This window comes from Opisthocomus hoazin, chromosome Z (assembly GCF_030867145.1).
Source record: "Opisthocomus hoazin isolate bOpiHoa1 chromosome Z, bOpiHoa1.hap1, whole genome shotgun sequence".
Classification (NCBI taxonomy): Eukaryota; Metazoa; Chordata; class Aves; order Opisthocomiformes; family Opisthocomidae; genus Opisthocomus; species Opisthocomus hoazin.
The window spans coordinates 75374195-75390644 of NC_134454.1; the positions used below are offsets into that span (position 1 = coordinate 75374195).

Genomic DNA, 16450 nt, shown 5'->3' on the forward strand with positions numbered 1-16450 from the left:
AAGGGAATAAGGTTTTTGCCAAAGGCCATACTCTAGGGAAAGAAAAAGGGAGGTGATCCACTTTTTAGGCTATGAAGTGAAGAAACATTTTTTTTTCGCTGTATGTGCAAGAGACTGCCTTGTTATGGAAGGGATTTTCTTACGTATGTATATTGCTATATATTTAACGTGAAGTAGGTGCAGTCAGAGTGAACTTGAAATGGAAGGTAGTGTGATATGCATTGCTGTTCAGTTCCAGTCTTGTTTAGTATGCCATCTCTGACGAGAAATTTCTGGGTCGAGGCAATGGATGGCTTAGATGCTACAGCGTGACACCTTAAACATAATCAAGAGTTAAGTCTTTGCAGTTAAGTCTGGACTGTGTAAAGGCTGGAGGCCATCTAATGCATTTACAAGAGAGTGTGATGCTGATAAGATGCAGTACAGCTCTTCTGAGCTAACTGGAATTTTTTACCCACTATTGACTTTGAGAGCAGGTATATATTATTTCTGCAGTCCAGCCAAGGTGTGAGAGAAATACGACTAGCTGAAGTCAGATCACCCTCTTCCAGGACGGGATAGTCTCCTACTTCAAGGGAGGTTATCAAAATTGTTGTCATTGTTGCCAGTTAAAAGCTTTGTGCCAAGTAATCACATTCTATTGCAGTACAGGTTGAATTGATCGCCAGGGTTTGCATCTTCAGCCAATGGACATTGAACTGCAGGTGTGAGTGCTAAAAATGTTATTTTCTTTGACTGCTTCTGTTTCGCTCAGGATGATAATTAGACACTGTTCATCATCTATGTGCCAATCTCTTGTCCAACCAGTGAGATACCCTGGTATTTAAGGGGGCGATAAACAGAGACATGTCATTTCAGCTTTGTCTGTACTGGAGTCCATATCAACCTTGCACAGGAGTCCAATTTATTTTACAATTTTCAAAAAGGACTGGGGACAACTGGCCCTCGCCAAAGTATTGGTTCCCACCAGATTCCTAACCCACCAAGTACTGCTTGTTGCATGTGCTCTTCCAACGAGAACCCCAGGCATTTCTAGGATTTCCCTTAAGTCTGCCACATATTTCTGGTATTAGCATCTCAGGACAGAGTAATACAGAATCCCAGGACAACACTGAAGATTTCAGCAAGGTGGGAATGGATATCTTTTTCTCATCCTGTCCTGAAACCTGCTTTTCACTACATAGAATACATGGATTCCAAATACCTGGACTTATATTGGGTTTTTTGCTAGTTTCTCTTTGGGTTCATGCAGGAGAGACATGGAGATTATAGAGTACTGTTATATGTGGGTTGATTTCTCCTGAGATTGTTGAACACAGAATATCTGGACATGAAGGGATGATGGTTCTGTCTGTAGATGTTATGTTAGCTACCAAACAGGTATCAATATTTCTCTTTCACAAGGCAGGAATGGCAAGGATCAAAATCACAAGCTTTGCATCAAGGCAACTTCAGTGTCCTGGACTTCCTGAAAAAAAAAAAATTCTCCAAGAATGTAAGTGACCTTTTGGTCACTGCATGTATGGAAGCTGCTTGAGAAGGTTCCCTAAGAACACAAGAGAAGTGTTTGCAGCATTCTGTGTGCAGTTCTGCTGTATGTGCTGAAGCTCTGGACATGGTTAAAGTTTAACACTACAAGCAGCAGTGTAATGGCATATTTGGTACTTTCTATGGACAGTTTCTATGGCAAGTTTCTCTCAGTCACTGTACAGCTGCACAGGTTTTGAGGAACTCCTTGTTTTTCATCTGTTCTTTCATTTCTTTGTGAAGAGCTTTAGTTTCTGCATCTGTTTCTTCAGTGCAGCACAGCATGCAAAAAAGCTGAGAGTCCTAAGAAGAGAGAAGACTATTTGGAAACTGAGGTGTTAGTGGTCAAAGCTACCACACAGTGATGGTCCTTCACACTGTTTCCTGTGAAGAGAATGCTTTGGGTGCATGTGAAGCCAGGATGTAGTTTCAATTTGATTTCTTGTTCTGAGTGTCTGGAGCTGACTTTAGTTCCACTGCCAGCACAGAGCCTTTCTGTGTCCCCAGAGTACCAAGGCACACAAAAAGATGGAACTGGAAAATGAAATACTCCATTAAAATAGGAAACAAAACACTACTGAAACAATGTGATAGCTTTGGGTCTGCGGGTCTGATTATAACAGCTTTTTCATACTGAAAGTCATCTTCCAACCTAACTCATCCTATCATTTTCAGTATTAGAATTAAAGCAGTTTACACCCACACCAGTCTCAGTCAGTGTAAGTGTACATAATTACAACTCTAAAAGTCAGTTCTAATAGTTAGGAAATAGAGAAGCAGTGTTGCCATTAACATGATGATCATTTAGCTATTGCTAGATTCCAACAATGTACATAAATTAAAAGGGACAGGTTGTTCAGCCCTTATACTTAAAAATAAGCACTTAATCTAAAACGCGTATGTCCTTTCCTGGCTCAGTTTCCTATTGCCTGGATTTGGCTCTCAAGAGACAACAGATGAAAGAAGTATTATGCACAAAGACTTGGGCAGAATTCTTACCTTAGTCCTACAAAGCCGTCACAATGAAGCAACACTGTGTGATGACAATGCATGTATGCATGTCATGCATATACACAACACTGTATTAGGGAAACATAAATATAACCAAAAAAAACTGAGATAAGATTCCCTGTCAAAACTCCCAAAAGATGAGAATATAATTAATACCAATTAACATGGCTTTTATGAAAAAAAACCCAACAACTTTCTGACTTCTTTACATGGTTAGAATCTGCTTAAAAGAATATAACTGCAGATGTATGCTTAAACTGTCAGTGCTATTCACCTTTATCAGGGATTTTTGAACAATAAGAGATTATAGCTGACAAAGTCTGTGGATGAGTAAAGACTGTGAGAAGTTAAATGCAAACACACAGTCCTCAGAGACTCCAATACAACGAAAGTACAATCACATGTAATCTTCGCTCTTTTAAACAGTTTGTCATTACTCAAATTCAAATATATGTGTAGAATGAAGAAACATAAACCACACCTGCGAAACAAGATAGTGTTGTGCCTTGGGAAAAAAGTCTAGACCATGAACAACTCTACAGCTGAGTAAGGACAATGATGTGACAGAAAAGTCTACTGCATCATGGTTGTCAGCCTGCAACTGTAAATTCTTATTTTACCCTCAGGGAATCTTCGTATAGTTACAAAGTTTTTGAAAGAAAGCTTTTTTCTAATGGGACTTAGATTGATCTTCAGGTGTCTGCACTTCTAAAACGGGAGGAGGGATGACAATTCAAGAAAATACTAAAACGCCCTGGATGCAATCAGTAGAGAGATGGCTAGATGAAGAACAACTTGCAATTTTCATCACTGCATGTGGCAGACAAGTGCATACTGTGTAGAATTCCAATGCTGTACTTTTTACAATGCTGGAAAAGTTGAAGACATTACAAAAATAGCTACAAACTTATTGCTAGACAGAAAATAAGAAATGCCGTGAGATGAGATTAAAAAGGTTGAGTCTTTGAAGTTATCAAAAAGAAAACTGAGATATGGGTTAAGTTCAGTGGTATCAATACCTTATGGATAGAAAACAGTGGCTATAAAAAGGGTATTTATCTAGTAAACAAAGGTAGAAATAAAACTAATAGAACTTGAATCCTGTCAAACTTAGAAAACATTAAGATGCAGATTTTAACAGTAAGCAAACTTAACCAAGCAAACTTTTTAGTCGTACATTCTTTCTCCCATCTTCGAAGAAGTAGAACATCTTTCCGAAAGAGAAGTTTTAGCCAAAACAATATTTTAGTAGATCTCTAGCTGTTGGGCTCAAAATATTCCACCTTCACTATTAGAAAGTGCCTCCTAACAAATGTTGCTGGCCTTTAAACACATTACTTCTTGCCTTCTGCACCATGGGAAGGAAAAAGGCAAAAAAAAAATATCCTTTTTTTGTTTGCCAGAGGCTTAGGTATTCATTTTTTCTTCCTCAGTCTTTATGATATTTCCCTAAACAACCACCATTTGTTCAATATCTCCAGGAATTCATGTTTTTAAGACCTCTAATCATTCTCACTCTTCTCCTTTGGGTCTGTCCAGCTGGCACACTTTAACCCTGCTGTAGCATCCTCAGCACTAAGTGAAAGGGTGATTTCACTCAATTTTTGGTCTACACATTTGAATAAAATGATAAAAAGATACATGAATAAAAAGATATGTGATGCCATACAACTTAAATCTTGGCATATCTTAAATTGTAAGGGTCTCCTCTTGCAAGGTGAATGGCAACAAAACATCAAAACAAAAACAAAACAAAACTACCAAACAATTGACCTGCGTAATCACCAATGCTGGGACTTCTAGCACTTTGTTGTTTAAGTAATGGAGGAACTTAACAGGTTTCAAATGCACTTGTTGTTGACACGAATGTTGGCAACTTGCTCCAATCATCCATGAAGCCAAATTTATCCAGAAATTTTTGAGTTCTTTGTTAGTAAGTGGAAAAACTGTCAAGTCTCAGCAATTTCACTTTGATTTCCGTGTGACTCTTCAGAGGTCCTTCTAATAGTTAGCAATTCCACTTCTCCTGCCTATCCCAAGGAGAGTTTCAGACTCCTAAGCAGCTAAAGAAAGCTCTTTCAGTGTTTTTTGTCTTGATATTAAGCATTACTAAATATTTGTCATTGTTCTGTGTTTAAGCCACTTTTTTCCAACATGGTGAAAGTTTATTTTTCTTGACAAAATTTTAGTCTCCACAACACAGGTGTGAACTTGAAGAAAATCTCCAGAATGCAAGGGGGTTCTTTTCAGTTGTAATTGGTTTTAACTGAACTGTGAATTTGCTTTTTGCTTCTGCTCTCTTCCTCCTTAGATTTTGTTGGACTTCCCTTCATACAGTTGGGGACAATTCTTTCTGCATAGCTTTTAATCCACTCATGATAATTGAAACAAAAATCTAGGCTTAACATCATAGCATTCAAATGGCAATTTCATTTGGCAGTGTTGAATAACTTCTCTTAGTGTGAACTCTCAAAGCAATGGTTATGATGGTTTGGTGGTGGCTTGTACACGGAGCATGAATTCGGTGCAACACACATGCACACCAGCCCACTCATGTAATTATAACATCTGTGCATGGTGCAATGCATCACCTTGCTTTTAAGACTGCCCCTGTTTGATGAGGATGTAGCTTCTGTGCAGCTTCTCAAACTGCTACTTGGGCTTGCTAGAAAATGAAGTCCATCCTCTTACAACTTATGTTACAAATGTATTTGAAGATGTACCTGTACACGTCTTAATCAATGCCAAAATACCTTTTCATCTCTCATCCCTCCACTTGAAACTCTGCCTCTGAGCAAGGAAAACTCCAGCAAGGCTGCAGGAGTTTTGTAAAACTCTGCAGCTGGTCCTTTCAAGCAAATTGTAGAATTAAATGATAATTTAGTTCTAAAGCACAAGAGCTTATATACTGGATGAGCTGATGTTTTTGTGTCTTGTCCGCGTCTTGGCAAAGACATTTTCAAGGCCTTCTGTAGGCAGTGCTTTCTTCTAGGCAAAGCCTCTCTATTCTGGTAAGACAAAGCACCAAATATATCTAAAAACCAGGTTCAACAAAACATACTTGCTCTGGGGTGTGTGCAGTACAGATACTTTACCGTAATACTTCATGCAAACAGTGAGGTTCTTTCCTCAGCTGTTTGCTTGATAAGTTCAGTCTGTTCTTTTTTTCAGGCCCTCAAAATGAAAGTTTGAAACAGACAGCTCCTTCCTCGGGAGCACCCTCCCCGCCTGTACCTCCACCACACCCTGCTATGCAGTTGCCACCTCCTCCACCAGCCTCTCACCCATCCCTGCAGTCCTCAGCAGCTCCCAGCCTGCCTCCCAGAAACATCAAGCCCAGCCCTGAAACAATGTAAGTGAATATAAACCCCCAAGCTCTTTATTTTCTCACCTTTTTCTGCCTAGTACTTTGCTCATGCAGCAGCAGATTAAGGCTGCAGGTGCTCCAGCTTTCTGGGAAAGTGAGGTCCCACACCACTTTCCTTGTCCTACCCTGTCCCTGGCCTGTTTGGAATTAGTTTTTATTAGCTTGAACCCTCCACCTATTGTTTCCCTGAATTGTCTTATCTATAACAACATTATTTTCTGCCCTGTTGATAAGGGGAGGAGGGAGGGAGAAGACACCCCACTGGGTTTTTTACTCTGGCAAGGTTCAAAGACTTCACACACTGGTAGAAAATCAGTTGTATCCACAGCTGAAGAAGTGCATTTTCCCTTGCATTTTTCTGGGGGCAGAGGGCTGGGAGGGTCAGGTCTATGGTTAATACTCCAGGAAGCAGCTTTGCAAGCTGGAGGTACTGAGCTCAGCGCTGATTGTGAAACTGCACCAGGAGCCGCATTGTGGCCTGTTACGGTAACTCTGACAAGCCTCTGCCACGTATAGGGCTCCTTTCTTCATCCTTCTTCCGAGAGCTGCATACAAAAGCGGAACCTCACAGCTGAAAAGAGTTAAAAGCTCTTCGGTCAAATCTCAGAACTGACCAGAAACAAGCTGAGTCTGAATAACGAGCGTCTCTCTGGCCAGCAGTTGCTTCAAACAGCAGCAAACAACAGACAGGGAGAATATATGAGGCATTAGAGAGGCGTGTGTCAGCACACATACTGTATTTTGGTACATGTGGTGTGACATCAGTCTCACGCTGCTGCTGCTGTGGTCGTGGCTGTAGGAAAGGTCCCCCCAGCCTTGCCAGGGACGGCCCCGGGGAGATGCCATCACTGACCCATCTCTAGTGGCCAGACTGCTGGGTGCCAACAGCCATCCTGCAGCCCCTGCAGAAGCCCTCCTGGATACCCTTCTTGCCAAATGCTTGGGAGCCAAGTATGTCCTCTTTGCCTTCAGGGATCTGCAAAATTTACCTCCAGATCATCCTTTTGCTCTCCCTTTCCTGCATGCCCTCTGGACCTTTGCCTCTGCTGAAAATGTGTGCCAGGCTGCTGACTCGGTTTCTTTCACCCTGTCTCAGTGCTTTCTCCGTCAAGCCAAGATTAAAACATTGCTTTCTGTTTTCAAGTCCTTTGTTTGGTTACACCTGGTTGATGATCACTGTCAGCCCTAGTACTCATTCAACTATTATAATGTATTAAAAAGTCAAAACTCCCGAATGTTATTATTAGCTACATTCACAATTTCTTACTTTCAATTTCACAGCACTTTTGAATCTAACAACATCAGAGACCTTTTACCTGGCCTAACCTTATTCCACTCTTTCTCTTGTCCCTTGTTTAGACTTTAAGCTCTACAAGTCAAGGAGTAGGTCTTAGACCTACATTTAACATTGTGCAAAGTCTGGCATTCTGCTTGTGCATTGTGTAAGAAGCCTGCACCTGTGAAAATGGTTAAAAAGCCCAACAGATTCTTTCTGTTCAGTCAGCCCACCTGCCTGTTATATTTTTCATACCACACTTGTCCCAATGCCTTTGACTTATTTTCTGCTTTTATACTCAGGATCAAGGTGTCCCCACATGAAAAATTAAGTCGCAGTCAGGAAGAACAATTTAGGAAATCTCGTAGGTACTTAAGTAGCATATAAAGCTCAACAGACTGTCCAGCCATTGTATAAAATAGCTGAAAAAAGCAACAGAAAAATGGTGAATGAAAATGCAATCATAAAACCACTATCATAGGTTTTACATGTCCACTTTTTCATATTTACAGAAGTCCAGACAATGAAGAAAATTACGATGATGTTGAATTTGTTTCACAGGGTAAGATGCATGCATTTTATTTAATGTCAGCTATACAAAGCTGTAAGAATATTGCATTTATAAGATAAGCAAAAGCATATAGTATTAATGAGTGACTTGTATAACTAATTATGCTGGTTCTGCAGTTTTATGTATGACGAGTGTTGTCTCATAACACTAACTGTTCTAGAATTATTACGACAGACTCTCAGGAACTGCTTTAAATATCTTCCCTCTCCCTCCCTTTTTTTGGTTACAAATGTGCTGGGACTGTAAATAACCAGATTTTCAAATCTGAACCAAAATGAATGCTGCTCTTTCAGAGTTGAAGTTGTGTGCTCTGATGCAACAGGCATTGTTTTATACTCAATACAAAAAAAAAAAAATCATTGCCTGTGCTTTTAATATCACTTTGTGGTCTGCCTTCAGTAAGAGGCAGTGAATTGCTATGTTGTACCAGGAGCAGACAGAGAAGACACAAAGAATTTCAATCTGCCTTCTGCTCTCTCCTTGGGAGGACTTGGTCTGTGCCAGGCACAGTACGCATTGTTAAGTGTGCTAGCCATCCCTATCGTGCAGCAGTGTCGGCTGTGGAGCTGAAACTGACCCCAAGCTCTTTTCTTACCTAACTACCTGCAGAGTAAGGAGGAAGGAGATTTGCAGTTTCTTCTCCTGCAGCCTGGGGTAGAAGCTGGGTTAGTGAAAGAGCCTTTGGACTCCTTATCCAGCTGTGAGACTGGTGCAAGCAAGTTCTTTGAGGTCTATTTGGATTTATTAGGTATTTGGCAATTACTTTATTGTATAAATAGACATTTTTGTAAACATATATCATAGGTAAGTTCATCGATGTCACTAAAGGATCTTTAAAACAAATTTTCCACTTTTAAAAATACATGGTGAAATATGCTATTCTGTACATATTTCTAGTTTTCAGTGCACTACAAAAGCAACCTGGACAAACTCTAATTTTTGCATTCAAACCCTCATTAAAAGGCAGGAGCCTACACAGGTTTCTAGATACTATCAGCAGTATGATTAACAGTTTATAAATAGTTAACACTAGAATGAATTGTTTTCTGTACAGCAAAAAATAAATATCCTGTTCTTATTTTTTGTCACATAGGTCACGGAAATACGGAGGGGGTAAGTGTTATCCTCCACTCCATAAACCTATTCTTTTTAGCACAAACTTACAATTTGAGTAAAATCCTTTCAAGGCACTAGAAAATTAATTGCGGAATGAATCCAGTACATTGACAGTCAATTGTAGAAGCGTTTACTTATTGTGAAGGACAGAAATAAAGCTGGGTAAGCAGAGCAAACTGGAACTAATTATCAAAGCTGGCTAGACACCAAAAGCAAAACCATCCCTTCCATTTCCACTGACATTTCATTTCACTGAAATTTTCCAGAAACAAGGACCCTGTTCTATTCTAGTAATAAACCACTTCTTTCAGTAAAGCATGGGTTTGTATTGGTCTCTGAGACCTTAATATGAGTCCCATTTAGATCTCTAGTTTTCCAGTTTGACAACTGCTAACCCTGGCACCTTCATCATGGCACTGCAACCATCAACACAATAAAGGCTTTCCAGGACTAACACTGAAATTAAAACATCCACTTTTGATTAAGCAATGTGCTAGTGTGATTATAACAATCCAGAACTTTATAGTTGTGGTGTCGTAAAAACAAAGTCAGAGAAAAATATTAGTGGGTTTGACTAATGTAGTAACTTAGTTTGGGAAGATTAAATTAATTTGTATTTACATTTTGCTGTAAAAGTGTTTATATAGTTTGTATGAAGCTTACATAGCAGGTCCATTTTCTTCATATATTTCCAAACGTATCTAGGCCATTAAAAACTGGTAATTTCTTATAGGGCCAAGAAAGTGATGGAGAGATGTATGAAGACATAAATGACATCAGGTAGTAATTTTAAACTCTATAATCTATTACATCTGTATTACTGAAAGCTTGTTAACAGAGATACTTCATCTGGCACAAAACTGATTCCACTGCAGTCCCTGCTAGGCATTATTCTGTTCATTCATTTCACCTAGAGAAAGTCAGGTTCTTCACAGGTTTTTTCCTACTTAGACCTGCTATGCCCTGGGCTGGTAAAACTCCTGCAATAAAATTGTGTGGTTACTGTGATCTAGATAACGGAAGTCTGAATTCTGGTCTAAAGAATGTGCCTGAATTACTGTTTGGAATTACATCCTAGGAGGAAAAATCAGCTCAGCTCCTAGGTACTATGTTCTCAGATGAATCTTTTGTCATGGTTGTTTCTCTTGCTTTCTAGAGAAAGATACTTAGAACTGCTATGAGAGGCTGGGTTTACAGTTCTCATGGCCTTAGTCCCCTATCATAGCTACAGAGCTAGAATATGACTCTGCTCATTCTTCTGCCATTTAGCCCTTTATTTTGACGAGTTTCTTGCCCTGCTAATGTTTAAATGTATGAGACTGACTATATGACAATAGCCAAGGAAAAGCTCTAATTCTGTTGGAATAAGTAACAGTCAAAAGTTCCTATACTAAAAAACCACTTATTTCAGATGTAGAATGACTTTCAGCAAAAATTTATTGTCGAATTCCCTTTGAAAATAGATAATTTTAAAACTATATAACCAAAACAAGTGATAGTCATTCATACTTTTTTAAATAAAATTTCATATATCAGCATATCAGTTTAGCAAAAGCACCAAAAAATAAAAAGAAGGAAGCCTCACTCAATCAGTTCCGTAGGGTTTGTAAAGCACAGCTCTTCCATCCAAATCGTTGGCAGCAAATGGCAGAGCTGTAGCTATAGTCCTAATTACACCCCAGGGACCAAATCTCAGCATCATCCAGTACAGGAGGCAATGTACCCTGGCGAGGTAGGTACATTTATGATGCAGCACAGAAGACTGACCGTCTTTTGTGTAGACCGCCGGAATAGGTTTCAATTAGGTTTGAAACCACAGTCCAGTGTAGCTCAGGCTTCAGTTCAGGCTGCATCAGCCATTGATGGCCTGGGTAGTTATTTAACAGCTGCAGCCAGTGCCACAACACCTAGACTGCTACCAGTTTCCAAGCTCGCTTGCTAAAGGTAGCTCAGAGATGTTTGAGCATGCACGTGTAGAGCCAGTCTCTTGTCTCCAGGTAACCTTTTCTGGCGTACTGCCCTCTTCAGGACAGCCACTTTAAATTGAATATGTAGTATAAAAGAAAAGGCTGCTTAGTCTATCTGTTGTAGCCACACTAGTGTTTAGAATCTGTAGCTTGATTTCACTCGGAGAAGTCTTTTTTCACCACATGTGGTTCTTTGTTAACCTTGGGTAAGAAAGCTCTAGTGAGATTTGCTTCACTGCTACATTCAATCGTGGCAATGCACTTTCAGATCATCAAGGGGAAAAGAGAAGAAGCGGGACAAGGACGAAAAGAGAAGAATGGACCAAGAGAAGAAAGAACAAAAGGAAAAAGAAAAGAAAGAGCAGGAAATAAGAAAGAAGTTCAAAGTAAGATTTTTGTTTGTAATCATGTGAAAGACACGTAAGAAGCATTATTTAGCATTGTTGAGTTCATAATACACTTTTCAGCTGGCTGCAAAACTATTTGTTATGGTAAGTAGTTCAAGCATCTGGATAAATTCTGAATGAAGGTCTAAGCTACCCTTTTATGTTTGGCATATGCTTGACTTCAGGCTCTGTACTGAGGGCAAAGACATTTTTTCCATGCTTATATAGTTCTCATTAAATTCCCTTCTCATGGTCTTTCCATGTGAAAAAGACTTAAAAACATTTCCTTTCACTTTTTTGTTTAAAAACCACTTAGAATAGTCCTTAATAAAAGTAGACACTGGATCCTGTATGCTTGGTGTTTTTTGCTTCACTGGAGTCAGATGAAACAGTATCCAGCCCCTAAGAGATTTCAACACTAATTGCAACATATTGCCCTTACCTTGGCCTGAAGAGACCTAAAGAGACTTCCAGCCTAAGTGGTGAGGAAGGGAATAGGACATGTGTAGGGCAGCTGCAGTCACTGTCAAAGCCTAGGGGCTAAATGATGAGACAGTTCTTTCTGTTTTATACCATTTTTGTGTAGCTGGTGGTCAGCATTCTCCCACAGTTTACAAAATATACCAGTCATTTTCTGGTAACGAATGCCAGTTTACAATGCTCCACTGTACTTCCAGTCTCTTTGTACATAGCGGGCAGCTTTGTTTTTCTTCCTATTATGCTCTGTACACGGTAAAGCCATGGCGATTCTCTCACATCACGGCCTTGGTCTGCTATGCAGAGACTGACATGAGTTGAGGAGCAAATATTAAAGGAAAATAATGATAGTAAATAATCGTGGGTTAGCTGGCATTTGTCAGGCCCCTAGTCTAGACCACCCCTGTGGAGTGCAAGCATTAGCACACAGGATGCTTTCAGACTGCAGACGGCTCTCTTGTGGCCGTAAAAGTATGTTATTGCTCTTAAATGCAAGCAAGTGTATTTTAGTGCATGTTTTCTTTCCTGTTTCTTCGCCACCTATACGGCATAGATATTCCTGAGCTAGTCTGTAAGTGCCAACAGCTACATGCCTCTGCAAGATCCCATATATCTTAAAGCCACAGACAGTAGATCGAATATGGTTTCTCCATAACACATACTAAAAATTTCACAAAGAGAATCCTGCATTCCAGTAAACAGTGTGATCATCTCTTGTGAGTACTTGTAAGATCATTTATACAGCAGAATTGTAAACACAGAACATTACATGGTAGACATATTTACAGTAATGAGCATTTACTCATACGAGTAATTCTGCTGGAACTGCAGGCAGCTGCCCACTGGAATGAAATACGTTCTGTGAACCTGTGAAAGGCTCCATAAGTTAGCCTGTTGCTTTTAGTTTTTGTATTTCTGTGACTTTGCCAGTCATTCTTTCAGCTGCTCTACTGCTTTGCTGTTGCTCATTCTTTTCATTCCTGATTATTAGTTTAAACAGGGTAGTCAGGGACAGGAGTGATGCCTTTCTGTTTATGTGCCTAGACTATTTTAAAGGTCAATGAAATGAATAATTACCATTACAGTTATTTTCTCTTTTGTCTGAATGTTTGGGAAAGAGCTCTATTTTTCCACATCTGTGATTTCTTTTGTTGCCTCTTCTCTGCAGTTAACAGGACCCATCCAAGTCCTTCATCAGGCACGAGTTTGTGCTGACCACAAGGGAGGGAAGAATGAGCTGACTGTCAAACAGGGGGATGAGATTGAAATCATTCGCCTCACAGACAACCCAGAAGGAAAGTGGCTGGGCAGGATAAAAGGATGTTGTGAGTTCTGTTTCTTCACTGTGCACCTGAATGTTTTCACTGTATGAAAGCAAACATGTGAGTGTTACACCAAGTAGTAGCCTTACCAAGGCTGAGTCACTGGCCACCAAAGTAAATAATCGCTGCAACTCACCCTCCTGTCCTTAGCAGGCATGTGAGGCTTAGTTCATAGTAGGAAGTTATTGTACAACATAACGTAACATCTACATGCGCTAGAATAAGCTAGGAAGAATATCTTGGGATCTTCATTGACCTACTGAGAGGTAATTCCATGTCAGGCTTCAAAGAGCATCAGAACTTGGCTCCGTGCAATGTTCGCATTTTTTCATGTCTTTGTCTTTGTATTAAAAATAACACAGGTGTTCCTAAAACAGAAGCAGAGAATATAAGGCCCTGTTTTAAGTGTTTGTCTTGTTCCTGTTTCCATGGAAAGTTTCTAACTAATTTCTAGATTGTATTTTGTCTGTAAACCAAGAAGTTTCTCTAATTGTATAAATATAATCAGTGGATCTATGAGTAACATCAGGGATTGATGATCTGGCCTCTAGGTTATAACACAGACATTAAAAGACTGATCCATAAAATCAATTAAAATTATTAAAAGCACTTGTTTGATTTTTAAGGAGACTAAAGTGACAGTAAGTTCAGTAAGACAGTTCACACATGTAGAACTGAACAACACCAGCTGAGCACTTTGTAGTACTGTGTGTAAAAAGACATTAAGAAACTGGATCGTGTCTCATATGAACAGAGGCTGAGTGCAGCCTGGTGAAGGGAAGGCTCAGGGAGTATTTTATAATTGTGCATAAACGTGGTGGGAGGGTGTAAAGAAGATGGAGCCAGGCTCTTTCCAGTGGTGCACAGTGACTGTACACGAGGCAACAGGCACAGACTGAAACACGTGAAATTCTGTCCGAACATCAGGAAACACTTTCTTACTGTGAGGGTGACCAAGCAAAGGAACAGGTTGCCCAAAGAGGTGGTGGAGTCTCCATCTATGGAGATCTTCAAAACCTGATGGGACACAGTCCTGGGCAACCTGCTCTAGCAGATCCTGCCTGGGCAGGGGGATTGGCCAAGATGATCTCAAGAGCTAAATTCCAACATCAGCTTTTCTGCAATACTTTCAAATTTTGTAAATAAGTCATGGATCATTTTGTTCATAGGAAAACAAATCTTGGTGAGGGCTGGGAGAAGGATATTTTCTTGAGTATGTGCAGTCAATTCATTAATTTACCTATAAATAATTTAATTTCCATAAACCAATCCTTGCTTCAACAAAACTGCAAGTTGTACAAGACTTCTCATTGACAAGTGTCAATAGTACAGCCCAATGTGTTTCATTAATGCTTCAGCCTTCAGTGTTCACAGGCCAATAATGGTCTGTGAAGAAGACAAAACAACAGAAGAATAGCAGTTTTGATGATATACATGAAAGAAAAATATCAACGTATTACAGATTTGAGAGAAAGCACACTAAAAACCAGGTTCGTTCAGCAGCAGCAGAGTGAGGCATTTTCTGTTTTCAAGAAATGCATGACCATTTTCCACCTTTAAGAAAACCCATTCATGCTCTCTTCTGTACAGGCAGTACGCCTGTTAAGATTCCCCTCAGCAGAGACAGAGTTTCCAATCTCAGGCCAACTGCTCTGCTGCAAGTTTCTCATGAGCCATTGCACCCAGGGGTATAAACAGGTCTTTTTAGTGAAGATCCAGCGATGAGGATAGCCATGCAGATGCAGCATGTCTACAAACCTGAAGCAAAATCAATGCAAACAACACGTCTCTCCCTGCTAACAACCTGTCAGAATCTTTACGTCATGGACCTCCCTAAAATATGCCATGAAACTGCAGTGGTCCCAAGGCCAGCTGAGGAAGGGAGCTTTCCCCATGATTCCTGGAGTCTGCACAGAAAATTTTTCCGCTGAAGCTGAGAAGTAATTAAAGGTGAAGTTAACTTAACACCAGCTGAGGAGGGTTTGGGGGGAGATCTGACAGATTTGAGATTGATATTTGTGTAAACAGATGGAGACTCGAGCTGAGTCTGCTTAGAATGGGACACTTCTTTGAAAGTTTTCAAAGATCATATAAAACAAGTCAATGATTGATGATGAACCTTCTGTTACACTCATCCCTTTACCATGAGCTTTAAAACTATCTGCCTAATTACATGTTTTCATTCATTTAGATGGATACATTAAAACAACCATTGTGGAGATTGATTATGATTCTTTAAGAAGAAAGCAACAACCATCCACCAGAGCTGCTGTGAAACATACAGAGAGTGACCAAGAAGTGTATGATGATGTTGGAGAGCAGGACAGTATTAGCAGGTATGTTTAAGGAACGCATGAAAACGAACCAATGATTCACCGCAGTCAGCCTAGACAGGGGAAGTTTTACAACAAACAAAGCAGACTCTTGTCACAAAAGAATAGCTGTTTATATCAGAAACATGTAACACAACTATTCAAACTGGAGCATTCAGAGGAACAAGAATGGATTCTGGAATCCAGCATCTATAAGCACTCATGCTCAGGAGGAATCCATGCTGTTGAAAGAGGACTTACAGCACTGCAGTGCAAAAGCGAACAATATGCAAAACACACAGGATTACAAATAATCTGCTGGAACTGCAATTCTCTTTCCTCCCTTTCTTTCCTTGTTCTGTCTTTTGAAGTCACACACTGCCTTTTCTAACATGCAAGAATAAAAGACTCTAAAAACAATTGAAACTTTCGCTGCATTGGGGAACTCCTAATCACCCTCATTGCTCTCAAACCAGAGGTAGCCTTACTACCGCTTTCTTTTTGAAGAGAAGGGACTTCTGGAAGTGCGACAAGGATAGCCCTTCAGAAGTTTGTCTAATGTGTTTAGTCCTGAAAATAAGGCCTACAAAATCCCATGAGATGGGTAGGAGCTATGTATTTTTTACTTCATCAGAGGCTTCTCCACTATGCCACACTCGCAAGTATTTGCAATGCAGTGCTATATTTTAGAGTCTCTACTTCAATGTGCCATATTTTCCACATAAAATAGATTTTCAGCTAGAGAAGTGCCATCTCCAGCAGCATATCAAACTTGCTGGCAGGGAAACATCCTAGTGATCTTGTGACAGGAGTCAAGGCTATCACATGATCTAACATGATCGTGGTATCTTTGTTACCAGACCTCACATAAAACTCTTGCTTCTGTCATGTGGTGCAACAAACCGGTGCTCATTCTCCATTACATGTCCTGATGTGCAGAAACACATACCCTGGGATTCAAATAGCAGATCTGCATGTGAGTGTAGAGGATTTCAATGTGTAGGACATCCACCTTGAAACACTCTGGCATTGCACCTGGTTTACCGCTTCCCAGCACCTTAGCTTAGAGGCCTGGCTGGAATACAGCGAACACAGCTGGCTGGCTGCTGGTAGAAAGT

General features: G+C 40.1%; 1 protein-coding gene across 3 annotated transcripts in view; it reads left to right on the forward strand.

The window, feature by feature from the left end:
* FYB1 (FYN binding protein 1) overlaps positions 1 to 16450 on the forward strand; it is a 71577-nt gene that overhangs the window by 35126 nt on the left and 20001 nt on the right. For all 3 annotated transcript variants that reach the window (XM_075411227.1, XM_075411228.1, XM_075411229.1), the window contains exons 3-9: positions 5710 to 5890; positions 7694 to 7743; positions 8846 to 8865; positions 9602 to 9648; positions 11104 to 11221; positions 12867 to 13023; positions 15212 to 15356. In XM_075411227.1, the coding sequence (XP_075267342.1) occupies positions 5710 to 5890; positions 7694 to 7743; positions 8846 to 8865; positions 9602 to 9648; positions 11104 to 11221; positions 12867 to 13023; positions 15212 to 15356 (718 nt within the window). The remainder of the gene's footprint in view (positions 1 to 5709; positions 5891 to 7693; positions 7744 to 8845; positions 8866 to 9601; positions 9649 to 11103; positions 11222 to 12866; positions 13024 to 15211; positions 15357 to 16450) is intronic.